At 38.9% G+C, this 18,871-nt stretch overlaps 1 protein-coding gene across 1 annotated transcript in view; it reads right to left on the reverse strand.

The window, feature by feature from the left end:
* CTNNA3 (catenin alpha 3) overlaps positions 1–18,871 on the reverse strand; it is a 507,496-nt gene that overhangs the window by 448,895 nt on the left and 39,730 nt on the right. The window contains exon 5 of the mRNA XM_037399918.1: positions 12,745–12,864. Coding sequence (XP_037255815.1) covers positions 12,745–12,864 — 120 coding nt within the window. The remainder of the gene's footprint in view (positions 1–12,744; positions 12,865–18,871) is intronic.

The following is an 18,871-nucleotide window of genomic DNA, read 5'->3' on the forward strand; positions in this document are numbered from 1 at the left end:
ATGTTCGGTATAGCTAGGATTTTGCAGCTTGCCTTAAGACAACATACCTGCATGAACTCCAAAGGACCAGATCTTTGCCATCTGTAGGAATGAGACAGATCTGAGTCTAAGGAACAGTATATGCCATTAACATTTTTCCAGGATACTACTATAAACAGAACTTTCTGATGAACTTAAGAATCTACCAGGGCCTGCTACTTTCTTTAGAGTAGTTGATACCAGTAAGAAAAGCTTAACATTTGGTATAACTCTAGGTTCCTTAATGCAAGTTTTAGTACCTGCTTCACTGCCCCCCCTCGCCCCCCCCCCCTCCCCATTTCTGACTTTCTGCATGTTCTGAATAGTCTACTCCTTTTTTTCACCTCCTTATATTACATCTTTAGCTGTATCGGATTCAGCTGAATGTCACAGTTTAAGGTATAAAGTATCCGTGCCTTAATAGCTTGAATGTAGTCAGTCTGATGCCCTTGAAATGCAATTCCACAAGAAAAACAACCTCTTAAATTAAGGATGAAACATTTTTCTCCTATCAGATTATTCCAGCATGAAATACTTGGCCAACTCTATAACTAATAATACATATATACAAGAGGAATGTGTTTTCAGTTCATTAGTGGAAAAACTGTTCACTTATTTAGGGGTCATTAGATCACCAGTGAGTTTATATGTTCATCTATTAATTCTCAGAAGATGGCAGATTTTTCAGTTGTACATTCCACAGTGTAATGTATTTCTATTTTATCTTCAGAGACATCTAGGCTTGTGATTGTTTTTCTCATTCAGCAGTGAGAACATTCATTTTAGCATGACCACATTCATACAAGAAGCAAGACAGAACCTTGATGTATTTCATTTTCTTACAGCCTGCACTGCAATGATTTACTGAAAGGAGACAGTAACATGTAATAGCTGGTTCTCACAGTGGCAGTGGGAAGACTCATGCTGGTTGGTATCTTTTTTTCCATTTTCCTCTTCCTCACCTGGACCTGTATGTTATGGGTAGTTCAACAGCAAAAATATACAATCAGATTTGCTTTGACACATTATTGGCAAGACTAAGCAGCTTGCCCAGTAACAGCCTGGTAAATGGAAGAAAAAAGAAAAATAAAAAAAAGATATCACCAGCAGTCTATCTGTGCTTAAGCTCTAAGTTGCATTCATCAAAACTGTCTTCACAGATAGAATCTGGAAATTATTTTTTAAGTGGTGAAAACAGGAAGAAAAGTCATGGTAGCAAACATCACATATGATATACAAACCTTACAGAAAATAACTAGTGTTCTTTGTTAAGTCATCTTTGTGCTCTGTTTTCATTGCAAGTGCATACAGCATGTGCCAGTAACAGGAAATCACTTCAAAGCTATGAACTGACCTGCCAGATTTTAAGGATTTTTAAGTTGCCTTTTGTATCTGATGAAGATCATTGTTTCAGTTCTTTGCTGCTGCTGATGTCCCCTCTCAGGCAGTTTTCAATAAACTCTGTTCATGTATTTATCTTCAACCCCCTTGGCTGTTAAAAGCTAAAACGTAGCATTTTGGATTTTACTGCCACCATTGCTACACACAGTAAAAGATATGAAAAATAATCAAGTTTTACAACTGGAAACTTTTTTTTTTTGTGAAAACTAATTGGAATTTGACAGAAAATTATCAACCAGCTATCTAGCACATGAGATCACTGCTGTTTTATATGAGTAAATCTTGTGTTCTCTAGCCTACACTTAGTTTTCTCCTGCCAGACTTCTGCATTTCTCTCTAGAACTATCACACAGAAAACAAACAAACAAACAAACAAAAAAAAAAAAACCAAAAAAACCAACAATAGGCCCATTTCAGGCAAAAATCATTTGTCACAAAAGCTCTCAGCAGTGCACACAAATAACTTTGGTAAGCCTATTTTGTCCTCCTTGTTGAAGAGCCAAGATCAGGTCTTCCACATGGGGGGTCCTAAGGAAATGAAGCTCACAAGGAGCCAGAGCATTTCAGACACCTGTGCATGGATGAAAGCACTGGAAGTAATCAGTCAATTACCGGGGTCTTGTGAGCAAAAATTTCCCCAAAGCATATCCAATCCATTCTCAAAAGGGAGTTATCACTTGCCACTTTCAGATTTCACATAGCTGTATTGGATATGTTGTCTAGGGCCTACGAACAGTCCAAGGACAGAGAGGTCAGGGGCAGGTAGACAGATCATGTCACAAAAAACATTGAAGGAACCCCCCTTCTACCCACTCTCGGAAAGTTACAGAGCACATCTCCTGATCCACCGTCCTCCCTCACACCCAGCTACATAAAATACTACAGAGTGCATAGTACATCTATGCACATCACTGAACTTCCCCACATTTAATAAATCCACTCAGATCTGCACAGTCGCCCAGCACCAGGATGAAAAAAAAAAAAAAAAAAAAAAAAGTACAGTGCCTGCCTTTTTGGTGGGCTGTGTGAGAAAAGAAGAGAAGGAAAACCAAAGACCAAGATACAACTGCATGCTGCAGTGTTCCACTGGGTCGAGGGGGATTCAATAAAAGCAGAGCGTGGTACATGGAAAGAATGCAGCCTCGCAGGGAATGCAAGAGGAGCTCTGCCCTTATGCCTGATGCAACTGAAGCACAAGCAGAGAGGATGTGAACGCTACAACCCTTCATTCAGCCAGTCTCAGGCTCACAATGACCCATGTCTAAGCTTGGCTCTGAAAACCTAGCCATCTAACAGTAGCGATATCAGCGGCTAAAACTGCACATTCAAGGACAGAACCGAATAAAATCTATTCAAAGCAAGGTGAAGTAGTGGTGCTTTGTGTGTAGTCAGTGTATAGCATCCCTGAACAAGCACATTCTGCAATGCATCCTGCTGCTCTTCATGTCTATCTGTGAACTCTGCAATGAAGTTTAGCACCTCGTTAGCAGAATTCTCCATGTGTAATGGTCTAATTACATTATTTTTTTACATAATTTTTGTTTTAATATTCTCCTCCTTCCTTATACACCGATCACTTCAGAACATAAAGATGTAAGGGAGAATCTGGGAGGGAGATATACATGGGGGTTCGGGGGGGGGAAAAAGTTCCCATGAAAAAAATAATCATCTCCGCTTTTTAATGGGAAACAGAAGGAAGTGCCCCAAAATCAAGACAGTTAGGACTTTTCTCCCTTAAAAAACCAACACTGTGTGAAAAGCCATTCTCCAAGGCCAGAGCAAGCCCAGGAAAACCCGGACAATTGGCAGATCCACAGCCTGTTGACATTCACGGTCCAGAGCATTATGATGAAGTTTTCGAAGAGTTAGATCATTTTAAGCAGCGGATGCTTTTAGCATTGTGCAACGCATATGATACGTCAGGATCTTTACCCCAAGGTTCTTACATAAACGTATGATAAAAGACAATACAGTTTCCAAAGAGAACGCAGAAAGCTTCTGACCGCAGGGACTTCATCTACTGGCAGAGCTCCAGGTTCAAAATTGTCTGGTATAAATACAGTACAACTAGGTCTGTGGAGAAGAGTTTTGCACTTTTATTAGCTGGAAATGATTCTTGATGAGTTCATTGTCCATTTCCAGGATTCGGAATCTGACAAACACTACAGCATATCATCCTGGGGGGAATGGAAGTCAGGAAGACCACAACCCCATTGACACATGCAACACCATTGTTTTCTAAAAACTAACATAGCAGATACAATGAAGAAACCACAGAAAAGCAGAAAAGAAAAATACCATTTGAATGATAGAGTCAAGTGTTGTAATAAGTGTACCACACCTGCCAAAACACTCATCTTTCCTGCAAAAGTTTTGCATGTAGTTTTTCTGTTAATCACATGTACTTCAACTGTACTTAATTTATGTCTTTACTTTCTTTTAGTACTTTTCCTTGTTCTATTTTGTTTTAAAATAAGACTTATCAGAACTGGGGTTTTGTTTCTGTTTTGTTTCTGTACACAGGATAGATTACCACAATCACAGAAACTTCCATTATCAAATAACTGACCCTGTTATTTTCAGCCTAATTTAATTTTTAAGATTTCCCAGGGATAGTTTAGCTATATCTTGACACAAACAATACGACGTTCCTTCCAAAGAGTGCTGACTGCTTAAAACAGACTACATGTTGGTTCTGGCATATAACATGTAAAATCTCCATGGATAAAATATATATCTATCCTATAAAAACATCTATTCAGAAGAGCTTCCATTAATCAGAAAATGTCATATAAACTTAAAGTATGTCCCATTCAGACACGTTTCTCAAGCCACTACTCTCTTACCATTTCCAATTATTCTCAAAAACTCTGCATACCCCAAAGCCATTTAGCTAACATGGGGATTATCTTGTTAGGCACCATAAACTCATCCAGGTTTTTTTCTTAAAATTTTTGAGTCATTTTGTGTTATGGAGAGAATTCATGAATAAGCAGCTGATCATGTACAGATGACAAAATTTGCATTGATTACAGTTCATATGTTCATAAAATGGACAAGACAAGCCACACAGAAACAGCTTATGTGTCTCATTCTGCGTGTATCTTGGACGTGCATAAGGGGCACTCAGAGGAGTCCAGAAAATCAGTGCAGATGTAAAACACTGTCAATCATCTGATGCACTGTATGCCCAGAGAAGCAAGCTGCCCCTCACTGCAGCAGGATGAGCACAGTTTTGCATCTGTAAGAAATAGTGCTTTAATTATCCCTGTTCTGAACTAAGCAGGAGCCTGCAGCCACTACACTGTGTTGTCTCATCTTTCCCCAGGAAAGGTGGTGTCTCTTCAGCTACAGAAACTGCCTAGGAATCCCATGTGATATTCCAGAATGCAGACCCACGCCAACTGACCAGGACTTCCAGGTGAACTTGGACTGTCATAACTATTACCAGAAGAAAGCAAACGCAGACACCTTTCAGAAAAGATAGTGGTTTGCAGTTCTTTGTGGTCTTGTAAAATATTAGAGCATGCTGAGTGTTGATTTCTGAAGTCCACAGCAAAAGGTGCCTGTTTGGTATCAGCATTTGGAGGCATGAAATTATGCCTTTTATAAATTTAAGGTCAAAGAATGGAATTTCTCAGTGGCTGGCTGAATTCTACCAAAGTGATTGCTTCAGTGCTGTTAGAATTTTACAGCTAACAGGCCAGTATACCCAGAGCTTTGCCTTTAGTTGGCTTCAATCCAATTATTTTACAAAATCATCCATTTAAAGTAATTAACATATTTTAGATCACTAGACATAACGTTAATGCAGCAACACATTGATCTCTCCAGTATTTGTTCATCAGAACTACTGGTGACCACTTGTAATTCTAAAATCATCCCAGAGATTTCAAGATTTTTCCCATTTTGCAGTGGAGCATAAAATGAAGCACTTTGAAAAACCTTTGTCAAGAGAAGAAACACATTACCCAGAATTACAAATACCAAACTCACTAGACCATGTTGGTTTAAGCCTCACAAATCAAATAGAACAGGAACTTTAATCTGAATTTGGAGCAAAAACCATTTTTGGACAGAAGACATTCAATCTGTCCATCTTATGCTCTTAATAAAAAAATATACCCAAATGTAACTTTTTAATAAAAAAAAGCCAACCAACTCCAGCAGTTATCTGTACCAGAAATGTCACAGCTAATGACTGCCATTTCAGAGAGTCTAGGCTCTGTAGCACAGAATTATTCCTTTGTGCATTTTCATACACAGAGTCATTATTTCACCTTTACTCTCGGCTAAATCATATGATCTACTTTAGAGTACTGTATCTGTTGCCCCCATTATTCCTCCATATCAGATGCTCTTTATTTCTGTCTTCCTTGCAAATGTGAGGAAGTCAAATTATTTAGGCCAGATATTTATCATTGAAAGCAGGGCTAGTAGTCACTTTGTTAAACACTCTCTAATCCTAGATTCTAAATGTATGCACCTAAGTCTGGTTAATATCACTGCATCTGCAGCAGCTCAGAGAATACCTTTTTCTTTAAAAATTCTAGTCATTAGATAGAAAGCCTGGTCTTAGAGTCCCTGCTCAGGAAAATCCAATACCACTTTACAGTTAGCAATAGTTTTGCCTTAGGAAAAACTGAAGGAATACAGCTCACCAACTTAATCAAATTAAATCACTTTGCTTCTCTTTTGAGCACTGAATGTTTCCGCTTTGAATCTCTGCATCATCCTAAGTTTGCACTGAATTTTCTTGATATAATAAGAGAATATAAAAGAGAGAAAAATAAGCCCAAATACTGGCTTGTATGGGAGTGGTTCTCCAGCTGTCTCTCACCTGACCATTTTTCCATCATTAACAATCTACTCTGCTACACAAGATCCTGCTTTATTTATCACATAGCCTAATCCACAATATGCTTACTGACATTGCAGACAGTTACAACAGCCACACCCTGAACCATCTGTAGGTAGAAATTAAGCTGTAGTAAAAAGGTTCAGCAAGGACATCCCTGTTTGTACAGCAGATTGTACCTGAAAGAAGTTATCTTCTGCTTTCTTACATCTTTGATTAGGGCTAAATAATTAAAGCATAATCTGCTACAGATCATACCTGAAGACCAATCAAAAGCTACTATTACTTCAAAAGACAGTATGCTACCTGCAAAATGACATTTTTTCACTACTGGCCCTTATTTGCCCAGTGAAGTGTTCCTGGAGAGCAGGAGCAGCAGAGTGAAATTAAAGGTGTCCACTTTGACCTATCACCTGGAACTTGGTTCATCACTGAAAATCTGCCTCTCCCTTTTTTACCATACATACTTACTTACTTCCACCTTACCCCTTACTTCCTCGATTATGATTAGAGCAGTAGATCTGAGCTCTCTTAAAACTGCACTCTATAGAGTCCTGGCTAGGGAATAGCCAATCCTTTTGGTCAACATTTGCAACTAAAAAGGAAGGAGCAAGGAGAGACTAGTGTCACCACAAACCATAGCATTGAGGGATTGTGGGACAGGAATTCATTAAGATGACAAGTATAATTAGCAGCTGATTAAATTAGGTCAGGATAATCAATCACTGGTTTTTAAAAGTGGCTGGGGGAGCTCAGAGTGCAGCACAGCTTTATCTAACATCAACATGAAACATAGTTAAACTACTTTTGCTTTATCAGTGATATCAACTGTTAAAGTACATTTCACAAATACTTCGCATTTTTTTTAATAAACTCTCCTCAGAAATCAAAAGCTATTAACCTCAAATGATTTATTCCTTTTAAGGCTCACCTCAATCCTGCTGTATAAAAACAGTTTTGTTAGCTCCTTCAGAGGACATTGCTGCCTAGCAGAATATTATAATTGTCATATTATCAATTATTGTTTCATTAGTAAGTACCAACATCTTCAGACTCTGACCCCATTTACATTCCACAAATTCTGGTTTTGTCCCACATCAGCACAAACATATAATCTGAAGTACCAGTATATTTAATTTGGGGGTGGGGGGTGGAATATCAGTTTCTAGTCTACGAAAAGACTAGGGTTCTAATCTGAGCCACTAGATACCACTGAAATAAAATGCCCACACATCGCAATTCATATAGGACACACATATGGTACCATACCAAATGGTCAGGTACAAAAATCAGTGGTGTTTGCAAGTCCCCCATGGTATGCACATAAAATTCCTTATCAGCTTTTAAGTCATGCCCTTTTAGTGTTTCTTGCTTAGTTGTTACTGTAATTTAATTACTAGCTGAAGATTACATTTCCTTCCCACTGTTATAGTCAATTTTGTATTGCTTGTTTTTAAGTACCTGGGCACTCCATGGTTAAACTTGAACCATCATCCATCCTTGGCTCCAAAGACATTTTAGGTACATTTATCAAAGACAAGATTAGACTGGAATCTTTTACACAAACTGGGGCACAGGTAGACAGTAACTCAGTTTCACAGAAACAGCACAGACAGCTTTGGAAAGACCAGCAGGGAGCCTTTTTAGCCCTCTGCTCAAGTACCAGGCTCCCTACAAGTCTTCCTCTGTTTTTTCAAGAAGTAAGAAGCAGATTTAAATAAACCCCACACATCTATCTGAACCTCTTTAAAGCACCACTGGTTTTATACCTGAGAAACAGATTTCAGAACCTGTTTCAGAACTTCCCCCCTCCCCCCCCCTCCTTCCTTTAATTGTATTTCCCTTCCAGCATCCAAGTTTTAAGGTCTTTTTGCCATGGGCACCTCATAACAGTTCAACTCTTTGTATCTTGGAGGTTCAGGGGTTTACATGCTAACTACTTATATCCCCCACAGAAAGGGGGAAAGAAGTTATTTCTCATAATTCTTATTCCGGATGCAAGACAAACCATGATGTCCATTTGCCCCAAATTCCAAAACACTTACACTAGCTCACATGAGAATATTTCTAAGACATGCAAGACAGTTACACTTCATGACTGGATTTTTGACAGGATTTGAGTGACTGCTACTCTCCTTTTACATTTGGTAAACAAAAATATACCTCCCTGTTTCTTTAAATCTCATCCATTTATCACAACTGTTGAAAAAAGCAATTAAGTGCAAATGGTTCCTCTGTGAGTTTTGGATACACCTTTATTGGTCCAAAAGAGGAATCCCACCCACTCTTCAGTTTGTCAGTGTTCATACTTCCAGCAGAAATTTCAATACCTTTTTAAAAGTAGAATACCCCTGTATAGTAACACTTTTAATCACTTACTAAAAATCAACTTCTTGTTATTCCCTCATCACATCAACTAACGTGAGGCTGGATTCTGAGGCCATCAGCTTCAGGCAGCTTTGGCATTAACCACAGAACAAGTATCAGGCACTCAAGATGCAAGTGTGACTAACTATGCAACTACATATACTTCCTAGTTTGCCCCCTAAGGCTTCTTGTCTAATTTACCCAATTTTGATGCTTAGCAAGTAAAAACTCTGTCTATGAGAAGACCAGAAAAACCTTCCTTCTGCTCCTCATGCAGCTGCAGAGTGAGCACACCAGATCTCCACATCACGATCCACACACAAAGAAACTGCTGAACAGTTGTTTTTACAAAGGAATTCTCTACCATGTCTCATTTTTTGCCCTGTCATTTGATTTCTCCTTCCTTCAAATGAAAAAGGCATGAGTTTTTCTCAGAAATCTGACTTCCTACACAGATAGAAAAATTGCATACATGGAGACACAAACTGCTTGCAGCTTAAAATCATGCAAGACTAGCATTACAGACAGACAAATCTAATTGAAGAGCTGTGCTATGTGTAAAACGATGGTGCATGCAGTGCATGCAACTATGTAAAACTACTACGCATGCAGTGCAAAGCTGATGGGGGATGCAAACGTCTTCCACCCCACCATCCTGAATGCATAATCAAAAATTGGGAACAGGGGAATATCAACACTTCCAGGTGGGCAGGGGAAAGGAAAGCCTCTTCACCCATTAAGCAAACCATATAGACACATGGGACAGACAGAAGCGATAGCTAAATGACAGAACTATAATCATGGAGCTGCCAAGAAATGTCAGGTGGCTGAAACCAGAATTGTCACAATTTTTCAGTCTCTTAGCTACTGAGGCTGATTTGTTGTTTGCTTTTTTAAAATGAATGCATAAATCAATTCTTTTAATTACACAACAACATGATAAATAGTTGTTCTTATGTCAAGGGGAGATATAAAGCTAGACTACTGGAAATACAACCTATCCTCTCATTTTGTAATTTATATTGTGTGACTAATTATTAAAAGGAGGAAAGGAAAGAAGGCATTTGAGGAAAAGCCTATGGGAATCTAATGCTTACATGTCCTTAAAATTACTCTAAAGTGAAATCCTAGGGTTGTTTGAAAATTCCTAAACAAGAACTCAACACATCCAACCTTACAGAATAATAGACAGCAGTAGTGCAGTAAATACAAAAGTAAACTAACTCACCCATTTATTAATCCGGGTTGGCAATTCAAGAGACATAATTCTGCCTTTACCCTCAAATACACAAACAAATGTACTGTCATTTTTAAGTTTAGGGGAAAAAAAATCATCAATTCTCATTCAAATTCATTGAATAGCACAAGTCTTAAAAATTTCCATAATAATTCCTGCCCTTTGATGTACATCTCAGTTACTATACATCTTTTAGAAAGGCATGGATTATGGATATAAAGGCTACAAGCAGTGATTAATGTACTGCGCCTCTTAACTAAGCCATCTCAGTAGTTAATTGTCAAAAACATTCATTTGCTTTCTGGTTTGATCTTTTCTGACTTCCTTCCATTGGATCCTGTCATACTTCTGCATACTAGAATAAAAATTTAGTTAAGTACCTCTGTGATATTTCCAATCCATAACCTTTTGCAGATAAACTACGACGACTGAGCTCCTTAAGGTTTCCATCACAACACTTATTTTCTTGAAAATAAATAATTCACCTCTGCCCTGAACTCCCTCCAATTTTCAGCATATTTTTAAAAGCGTTTGTCACACGATAAAACTACCAGATGATAGGTGATAATCTCTTTTGAAAACTTGGCTCTAGTTTCTGGAGTACAGCACTTTGATGAACAAATTTCATGCTCAACACAATGCTATCTTAAAAAGCAAACAGAACAATCAAAGGCAGAGAATAAAAGTGTACTTAATCTATTTAACAAAGAGAAATACCATTTGACTGTGGAAATGAGTCTACATTCCAAAATTAAGACTTTTTAAATGTAAATTTGATCTAAATGATCACGAAGACAACTGCTGGACTGATAATAATGGACTGCTCCGAAGTAAAATAGGTTAAGGGCTCTGCTCCATATCCTGGAAGCATTATTTGCCATAAGCAAAGAAAATTACTGTGTGACCCATAAACATCTTTGATACAGCCCTTAATTTCTTCAGTTTCTAAAGGAACTTCTTAAAACATTTCTAAATAAAACAATCATCAGGAAGCAATCCTAAAAATATTTTAAAACGGGATAACCAAAATGGTTTCACATAGATTCAGTCCTTTAACACACCATTACTTTGAGGGCATACAATCAAAATCTAATAAGTAAACATTAAATTAGCATACCTTTACAATAGGATACTGCTTGTTGTCTGTTCACATACCAAAGTTCTGTTGTCAACTGTTAGATTACCACATTGCTGGAGACTTCTAGGCAAAAACTAAGTGTCCTTGAATTACAGACAGCACTGCTACAGGCATCCAAAAGGCACTCTTAACACTAAGAACAGCAACAGCAGTGATAATTTTTCAGTTTGACAGTTTTTTAATAATTTCACCCTTTGTTTAGTTTATTTTCTTAATGGCATTTTTTAACAATTTAGAAAGATTCAAAGAACAGGAGATGGAACACCCTATCTTCTGTTCTGTGATTGAAAGCAGGAAGTGATTTTACACCTAACACACCTTTAGTACTTCCAAATGCAAAAGCTTCTGCCACCACAGTTAAATGCAAAGCAGGAACAGCACAGGGAGATATACGCATGCCTGATATTAAACAAGGATGATGAGATTCTACAAATGGCTTGAAAGTGCATGGGAAGGGTAGTGAAGATCTGAAAACAGGAGAAAAGACAACGTGTTCAGGGTGAAATGAAGTATGTCATTGAAGAATATTCAGAGTCTGTTGAAGAACCAGATATATATCACTTGAAATAACAAGGAATTTTCCAAAGCTAAGAGTGAGAATTCAGACTAGAGAAAGCTACTCCAAATACAAGTGTGATGATAGCCTGAGAAGTAATTACAGAATTTACACTTTCCTGGCTCACGCTTTCCAAGCCCTTGCAGATGTGACATTTATTATGCTTGACATAATTATGAGATCAGATAACATAAACCCACAGTAGTTGCCAGTTAAAATATTGTCTTTTGGTTGCTGGCTACCCCATATCAAAGGGCTTAAAGAACTACACTATAGTGCTACCAGAATAACAGCTCCCACCACACTGAAACTCACCCAAACCAATTGCTCCCTGACCTCCCTGTCTCAGGAATGAGATATTCATGTGTCCAGATGCCGCCTGTCCCTGAGCCCTTTCCTAATTTTTAACTATCTAATCAATTACCTGATATAAACAACTTGTGGTCTGCCCGCAAGCAAATTAAGTGTTTGACAACACTGACACCAAGCGACAGAATTCAGAAAAATACAAACCAAAACTACCCCTACAGAAATGTTAGAGCATTTCATCAGTACACTCTGAAAGAGGCAGTCTTATTTTACCAAGAACACAAAAAAGAAGTGAAAACCTATTATAAGAGCTATTTTCACAGAATCCATGCATAAGTGACAGAAACTATGCCCAACATGTTAACAATTCAATTTAACTTTGATGTTGCAAGCACAAGTCAAAGACCATGTATACTTCAAAGTTTTACGCAATCTAGCCTCATAAATTCATTTCTAAAGAAAAAAAAATGAGTAGTTTGCATGAACAGTCAATATCTGATGCCATTAACTTCTGTGGATTTAGTTTATTTTTCAAGTCAAAAAATACAAATAGTACTTTTATGCCCTAGATTAAAAACAAAAGAAATTTTTAGCTGTTAATGCAAAGGTTAATAGACTGCTAAGTCTCACTCACTTACTTTACCTATCCCTCTCTCTGTCGAGAAATCAAAACCCACGCAGTCCAACATCATATGCATTAAATAAAATTGTCACTCCTCCTACTGGCTTAGGTGATGACATTACACAAAACATAAAACCCTACGGACAGAACAATAACTCTATCAAACATATTGGGTTTGCCACCCACTATGTTTACACCCAGTATTCTATGTCTTCCTGCCAAGTTTCCATGTTCTTACCTGCTGACGTTTGTATGCTAAATCATCAAGATTTTCCAGATCTTTTCGAAACTTCTGGTAGGTTTTCTGTAGATCAGACTTACTGGATACATTTCTTAAAGATTCAAACGTTCTTTGAAACTGTGAAGGTAAAAACAAAAACCATCATTCACACAGTTGCAGTATGTTTCACTGTATTGGGATTTATTCTATGAATATAAATCTTGAGTATAACCACCTTTTAGACATTCCTACAATTTTGTTTTGAAATCAATCCCAGAATTCAAAGCACAGTACATATGCCCTGTTTAGTTAAATTAAATCTTCTAACTTCATAGGTCAGACTTGCATCAGACAAAATGCTAGTAATCAACACAATCTCTAAAGGTTAGTTCTTTTTCTATATCATGTTACAGGATGGACTATATTCATATAGATTTAAAATATTATTTATTTTCAACTAATAAAAGCCTATGCAACTTTATGCAGGCCATGAACTCATCATTCTATCAAGCATAACAGTAGATCTTATATATAACAGGGTACCCCTTATCAGGTTAATTTGATATGGAGAAATAATGTGAAATGGGGATAATGGACATGGATTGTGATTGTATGTGTCTGCTTAAGGAATGTGGGTATGGTGACTAGTCATGGGTGCGGTGACAACCACAGTTTTGAGGAGACGCCTGCCCCTCTTCCTCTAACAAAGGGGAGACGGGGAGACGCCTGCCCCTCTTCCTCTAACAAAGGGGCTATTTAAAAGAGAATAAGAAAAGATGAGAGACATTCAAATGCTATCTAGAGGGAGGGAGTGCTAAGTCTCCTTGCTGGAAAAGATTGGGTGGTCACAATCACCTGAAGAAGATCGGATGGTCACAAGAACATGAATCACCTGAAGAAGATCGGATGGTCACAAGAACATGAATCACCTACAAACCTGCAGGACCACCACATTCCAGGAAATGGACTGATAAGCTAATTAACATACGAAGCGGGGTTTAGGTAACAAATATGTATAGGCGTTAATTGAATATTCATTTGTTCATTGTATAAATGTGAGATGGTTCGTCACTTCGGGTATGCACGCTTGTGGAGGAGCGATCCCCCGTGCATCTGCGCGCAATAAACATACCTACTTTATAACTTTCGAGTTATAGAGTCTAATTCCGCACGTCAGTTTGGCGAGCCAGGCAGGAGGATTTCTGCTCGGCTGAGGGACCAGCTGCGGAGCGGACGCTCCTAGGCGCGCCCCGGGAGATTTCCTCGGAGGAGCCTCCTCTTCTCAGCTGTTCACCCGGGAGCAGAAGAGAAACCCCTGGATCCACGGATAAAACGGTATGTTTAGTAACGGGGCGGCTGGTGAGACGCACGGAGACGTCCGGCGCGCAGCGTAGTCCCCAGGAGGAAAGGTACCTTGGGAGGGGGTTTGCTGACCAAGGGGTGGCCGCTAGCGATCTTGAGGGCAGATCGAGCAAACCCGAGGTTACTGCCATTCCTAAAAGCCCGGAGGCCTCGTGACGGAAAGCGGGGGGCGGGACGGAATAAGGCGGAATCTCACAGGAACAAGAGGGACCTCACAGCAAAAGTAAAAGGGAAACTTTTGCGTAGGAAAAAGAGGAAGCTAAAAACTTCCTTTAGGTTGTCTTAAGAATTGGGGAATTCCTGGAATGTAACAACTGAAATAGCGCTCTGTGTCTTGTTTGTTCTATGTGTTGTCTTGTTATATGTTCAAAACTCGGAGTTATGAAATGTATGTTGAAAAATATTAACATTCTGGTAATTTGTGGCAAATAGCGGAAAACTTAACACTCTGCTTAAGACCAGGAAAAATTGGGTTTTGTTTATTGTTTGTTTATTGGCAATTGTTCATTGAAATGCATACTTTGTGAACTGTTAGTGTTCCTAAGAGTTTGTACATAAGTGCACGGTACCGTATAACATACTGCTTGTGTGACTGCGGGCTGCCCGGAGAGTGTGAATGGTGTGATTGAGATGCGCATTTTGATTTTCCGTGTATAGCTTAATTATTTTGACTAAGTGTGAGTGCAAGAGTGCTTGAGACAGGCTTTTGAGTGCAAAACGAGTAAAAGCTCTATCCGCGTTTCCGACCTTGGGTGGCTAAGGCGGCCGGAGAAAAACAAAGTAATTAAAATTGCAAAATGGGAAATGGAAGGAGTAAGCCCTGTGAAAAATCGCCTTTGGGTTGTATATTAAAACATTGGAGTGATATCGTAGGACAGGGTGGTACCGAAAATAGAAGGAAATTGGTTAAATATTGTAATCAGTGGTGGCCTTTGTATAAATTGGAGAGCGATGCGAAATGGCCTCAGGAGGGAGGAACGTTAGATTATAACACTCTCCTGCAATTAATGTTGTTTCTGAGGACAGAGGGAAAATGGGATGAAGTATCATATGCAGACATGTTCTTTGTCCTCCAGGACAAACCTGAGTGGCAAAAGGACTGTGGATTAGTACCCCCTCGGGATCCTATGGTACTAGCACTAGAAAGAGTGCGGGATTAACATCACCTGATCTTTGATTGTGGCTCTAGAAAAGGATGTTCTTGTTGAAATTTTTGTGTTAAAAAGCCCAGGTTGCGGTTCCTTCTGTGGAGCAACCAGAATGAAACACGTTGTAAGATATAAAAACTTGTACTAATGTATGTAAAACCTGAGGCGTGTGAGCAACCAGAATGAAACACGTTGTAAGATATAAAAACTTGTACTGATGTATGTAAAACCTGAGGCATGCGTGTGTGTGTGAAGAATCAAAGACCCTGTGAAAGTGTTGAAGTATTGGGGTGAGTTTGTACAAACCCCTGTACCCCCTCGAAGGTGCGACTGAATCATGCTGGAATGCATGGCAGGATGTTTTCTGTTTGCCTGCAACGGCATGATACGTAATAACAACAGACTTAAAGCAACAAGTAGCAGATTTGCATTCAGGGTAAGAAAGAGTTAAAACAGAAGTGCTGCTGCAGAGGCAGGTTTGTGTAACCTGCAGAGCAGGAAGAGCATCTCCTGCCCCAAACCCTTCTGCTGGTGAGGAGGAGGGGTTGCTATTGCTGACAATTGAGCAGAAGGACCTGACAATGTCACCCCAATTGCTGCAGCATTTGCAGTACAACAGGACCGGTAACGGCCCTTCTAGGGCAGGGAATGGGTATGAGGTGGAATTTTAGTGAATACAAAACCAACTTACTTGTTAAACTTCAGTAAAAAAAATAAATAAATAAATTTGTTACAGTTGTGGGAGCTGCTGGCCACCAGGAAAACATCCTGAAACCTTTAAAGTACAAACTAAAAAAACAAATAAGAAGGCCAAATTCACTAAAATCTTCGTTGGGATGAGATTTATTAGAACATCTAGACGTTTAAAGAAGGGGAAATGAAATTAAAAGTTAAATATGATCAAGTAATTGAAATATTGAGCTTATCTTTAATTCAGCAGAAAAGAGGAAAAGAGGACCTCCCTGAAGTAAGAGAAATTTTTAACCAGGTGTATCTGAAAATAAATTCCAGGAAAAGTGAAAAATGCTTTACCTGATACAGTAAAATGATAAGGGGGAGGCTTGCTCAGTTCAGATAAAAACAATATCCCTTGGTCAGCAAGGCTGTGGGGATATTGGCAGAAAAAGTGAAATAAAATACACTCTGTAGTAGTTCTACTAATGTAAATCTGTGTGTTTTGCCATGACAGTGACTTGTTATGGGATGTGCAGATGAAACTGCATTGACAACGAAGTACAAGGAATAAGGTTGGTCAGGTGCCTCCTACCATAGTCAAGGGCAAGACTGGGTTGGCCTCTGTGTTTGCCACCAAGAAGAATCTTGAGCTCCGCTGTTGGCTGCAACCCAGTAGGCGTTGAGCGGTGGGAACATATGCCATGCCAGACCTTGATGTGAGGCATGGCCCACTCTGAGGCACTGATTTGGAAATTGGAAACCGCCTGGCCGACCATGAGGCCAGACGAGTAACAGAGGAGGTAGGAAAGGAGGAATTATCCTTAATACCAGATGATAAAATCCAAACTGTAAGTACAGATCAAGAGCCAAACTATTCTAAAGAAAACTTAAAGGTAATTCAGGACATGAATTATAAAATAAAATTAAGTAAGATGGATTTATTTAAGGGATGGTTGTATAGTGGTACCATCCAATTTAATATGGACCACAGCCCTATTATTAATAAGACTCATTGGGGAGCTGATACTTTATATAAAAGTCTAAATCAGAAATTGAAAGGGCGAAACTTGTATACTGTAATAAAACAGGTGACTCAGCAATGTGAAATGTGTTTACGCAATAATCCCAATACAGCAAATAAAATAAAACTAGGGAACATTAGCAGAGGGAATTATGCAGGGCAACATTGGCAGATCGATTTCTCGGAACTTCCTAGAAAAGGGGGGTATCGATATTGGTACTAATGGATACCTTTTCAGGTTGGCCAGAAGCCTTCCCGTGCAGAACTGCTAAAGCCCGGGAAGTGACCAAAATACTACTCCAAGAGATAATACTTAGATCTGGAGTCCCAGCGGTAATGTCCTCGGATAGAGGACCACATTTTGTGTCCGGAATAGTGCAACAGATCAGCCACCATCTAGGAATAGATTGGCAATTACATACCTCATACCGACCACAATCGAGTGGCCAGGTGGAAAAGATGAATCATCTAATCAAACAACAGATTGTCAAGTTAGGTCAAGAAACAAATCTAACTTGGCCCCAATCTTTGCCATTAGCTCTTACATGAATTCGAACTAGGCCGAGAGCAAAAGAGGGGCTTAGCCCATTTGAAATTTTATATGGACGACCCTATGGGGTACAAAAGGGGATGTCTTCACAGATTGGTGAAGAAACAATGACTTCCTATATGGTAGCACTAAACAAACAATTAATAAGAATTGAGAAGCATATGATGGGAACACGCAGTAGGGGTCTGGATGGACCTGTTCACGATATACAACCAGGAGACTATGTATACGTTAAGTGTTTTGCAGATAAAACCCTGGAACCACAGTGGACCGGACCTTTTCAAGTCCTACTCACCACCTACACTGCAATCAAGGTTGAGGGACAGAATTCTTGGATTCACCATACCCGGATTAAGAAAGCCCCTGCAACTTCTTGGAAAGTAACCCCAGATAAAAAAGAACTGAAACTCAAATTTACTCGGACAAATGGGAACAATGTGGGTGGCAAATTTTATGACAATGCTACGGAGGTAGAAAGAAAACTCCAGTCATGGTGGAATATGGTGAACTTTACCTATGACCCCAACACACACACCATCACAGCTTTTGTGTTAACCATACATAATGCAGTAATAATTACCATACACCCCATTGTAGCCCTTGGAATTAACCATAATGGGGTGCTCCTATACCCTTTTGAACATAGAACATGGGCCAGAAAGATAGGCGACAAGTGGCAAACAGTAGATTTAGAATCTTGTATTATGCGAGAACAGCAGGGCTTCCTCTGTGAAAGCAATACTATAATGGCTCAGGATACTTGTTTAGATACAGATCAAAAAATATGTCATTTCGAGGCCCGACCAAATGCAAACTTGAAAACAGTAATTATATATGCAGGGAAGGGATGTGCGTGTTTGAGAACTAAGTGTAACACAATAACCATAGATGGGGAGGTAAAAGAGAATGCACAGTATTCAAATTATTGTATTTGTAATTTTACTACTATCACAGGATGCGATTTTAGTTACTCAGCCCCAGTAGTGTCTCATCAATTCTTAAAATCCAGTTTTACCCTATCACAGATAATAATTCCTACCCCCATAGGACTAAATATAAGCAGTATAAAAGAACTATTAAAACATGCAGATTTACAACGTATACTGGAAGAAACCAAAGAAAAGGGACATCAAACTCTTCTTATGATCCATCATGATGTAGAGGGGATCAAGAAAGTTTTAAAAAAGGTAGAACAGGATGGAAACCATAATTGGTGGGATACTCTCTTTGGCTGGTCACCCTCTGCAACAGGAATTCTTAACACTATGGTACACCCCATTGTGATCTTATTGATCAGTTTAGGAATTTCCTTAATACTAACCATTATGTTATATTTGTGGGTTTGGAGAATGTTTAAAAGGGTAACACTTATGTATGATGCTTTATATC

The sequence above is a fragment of the Falco rusticolus genome, chromosome 9, assembly GCF_015220075.1.
Source record: "Falco rusticolus isolate bFalRus1 chromosome 9, bFalRus1.pri, whole genome shotgun sequence".
NCBI lineage: Eukaryota > Metazoa > Chordata > Aves > Falconiformes > Falconidae > Falco > Falco rusticolus.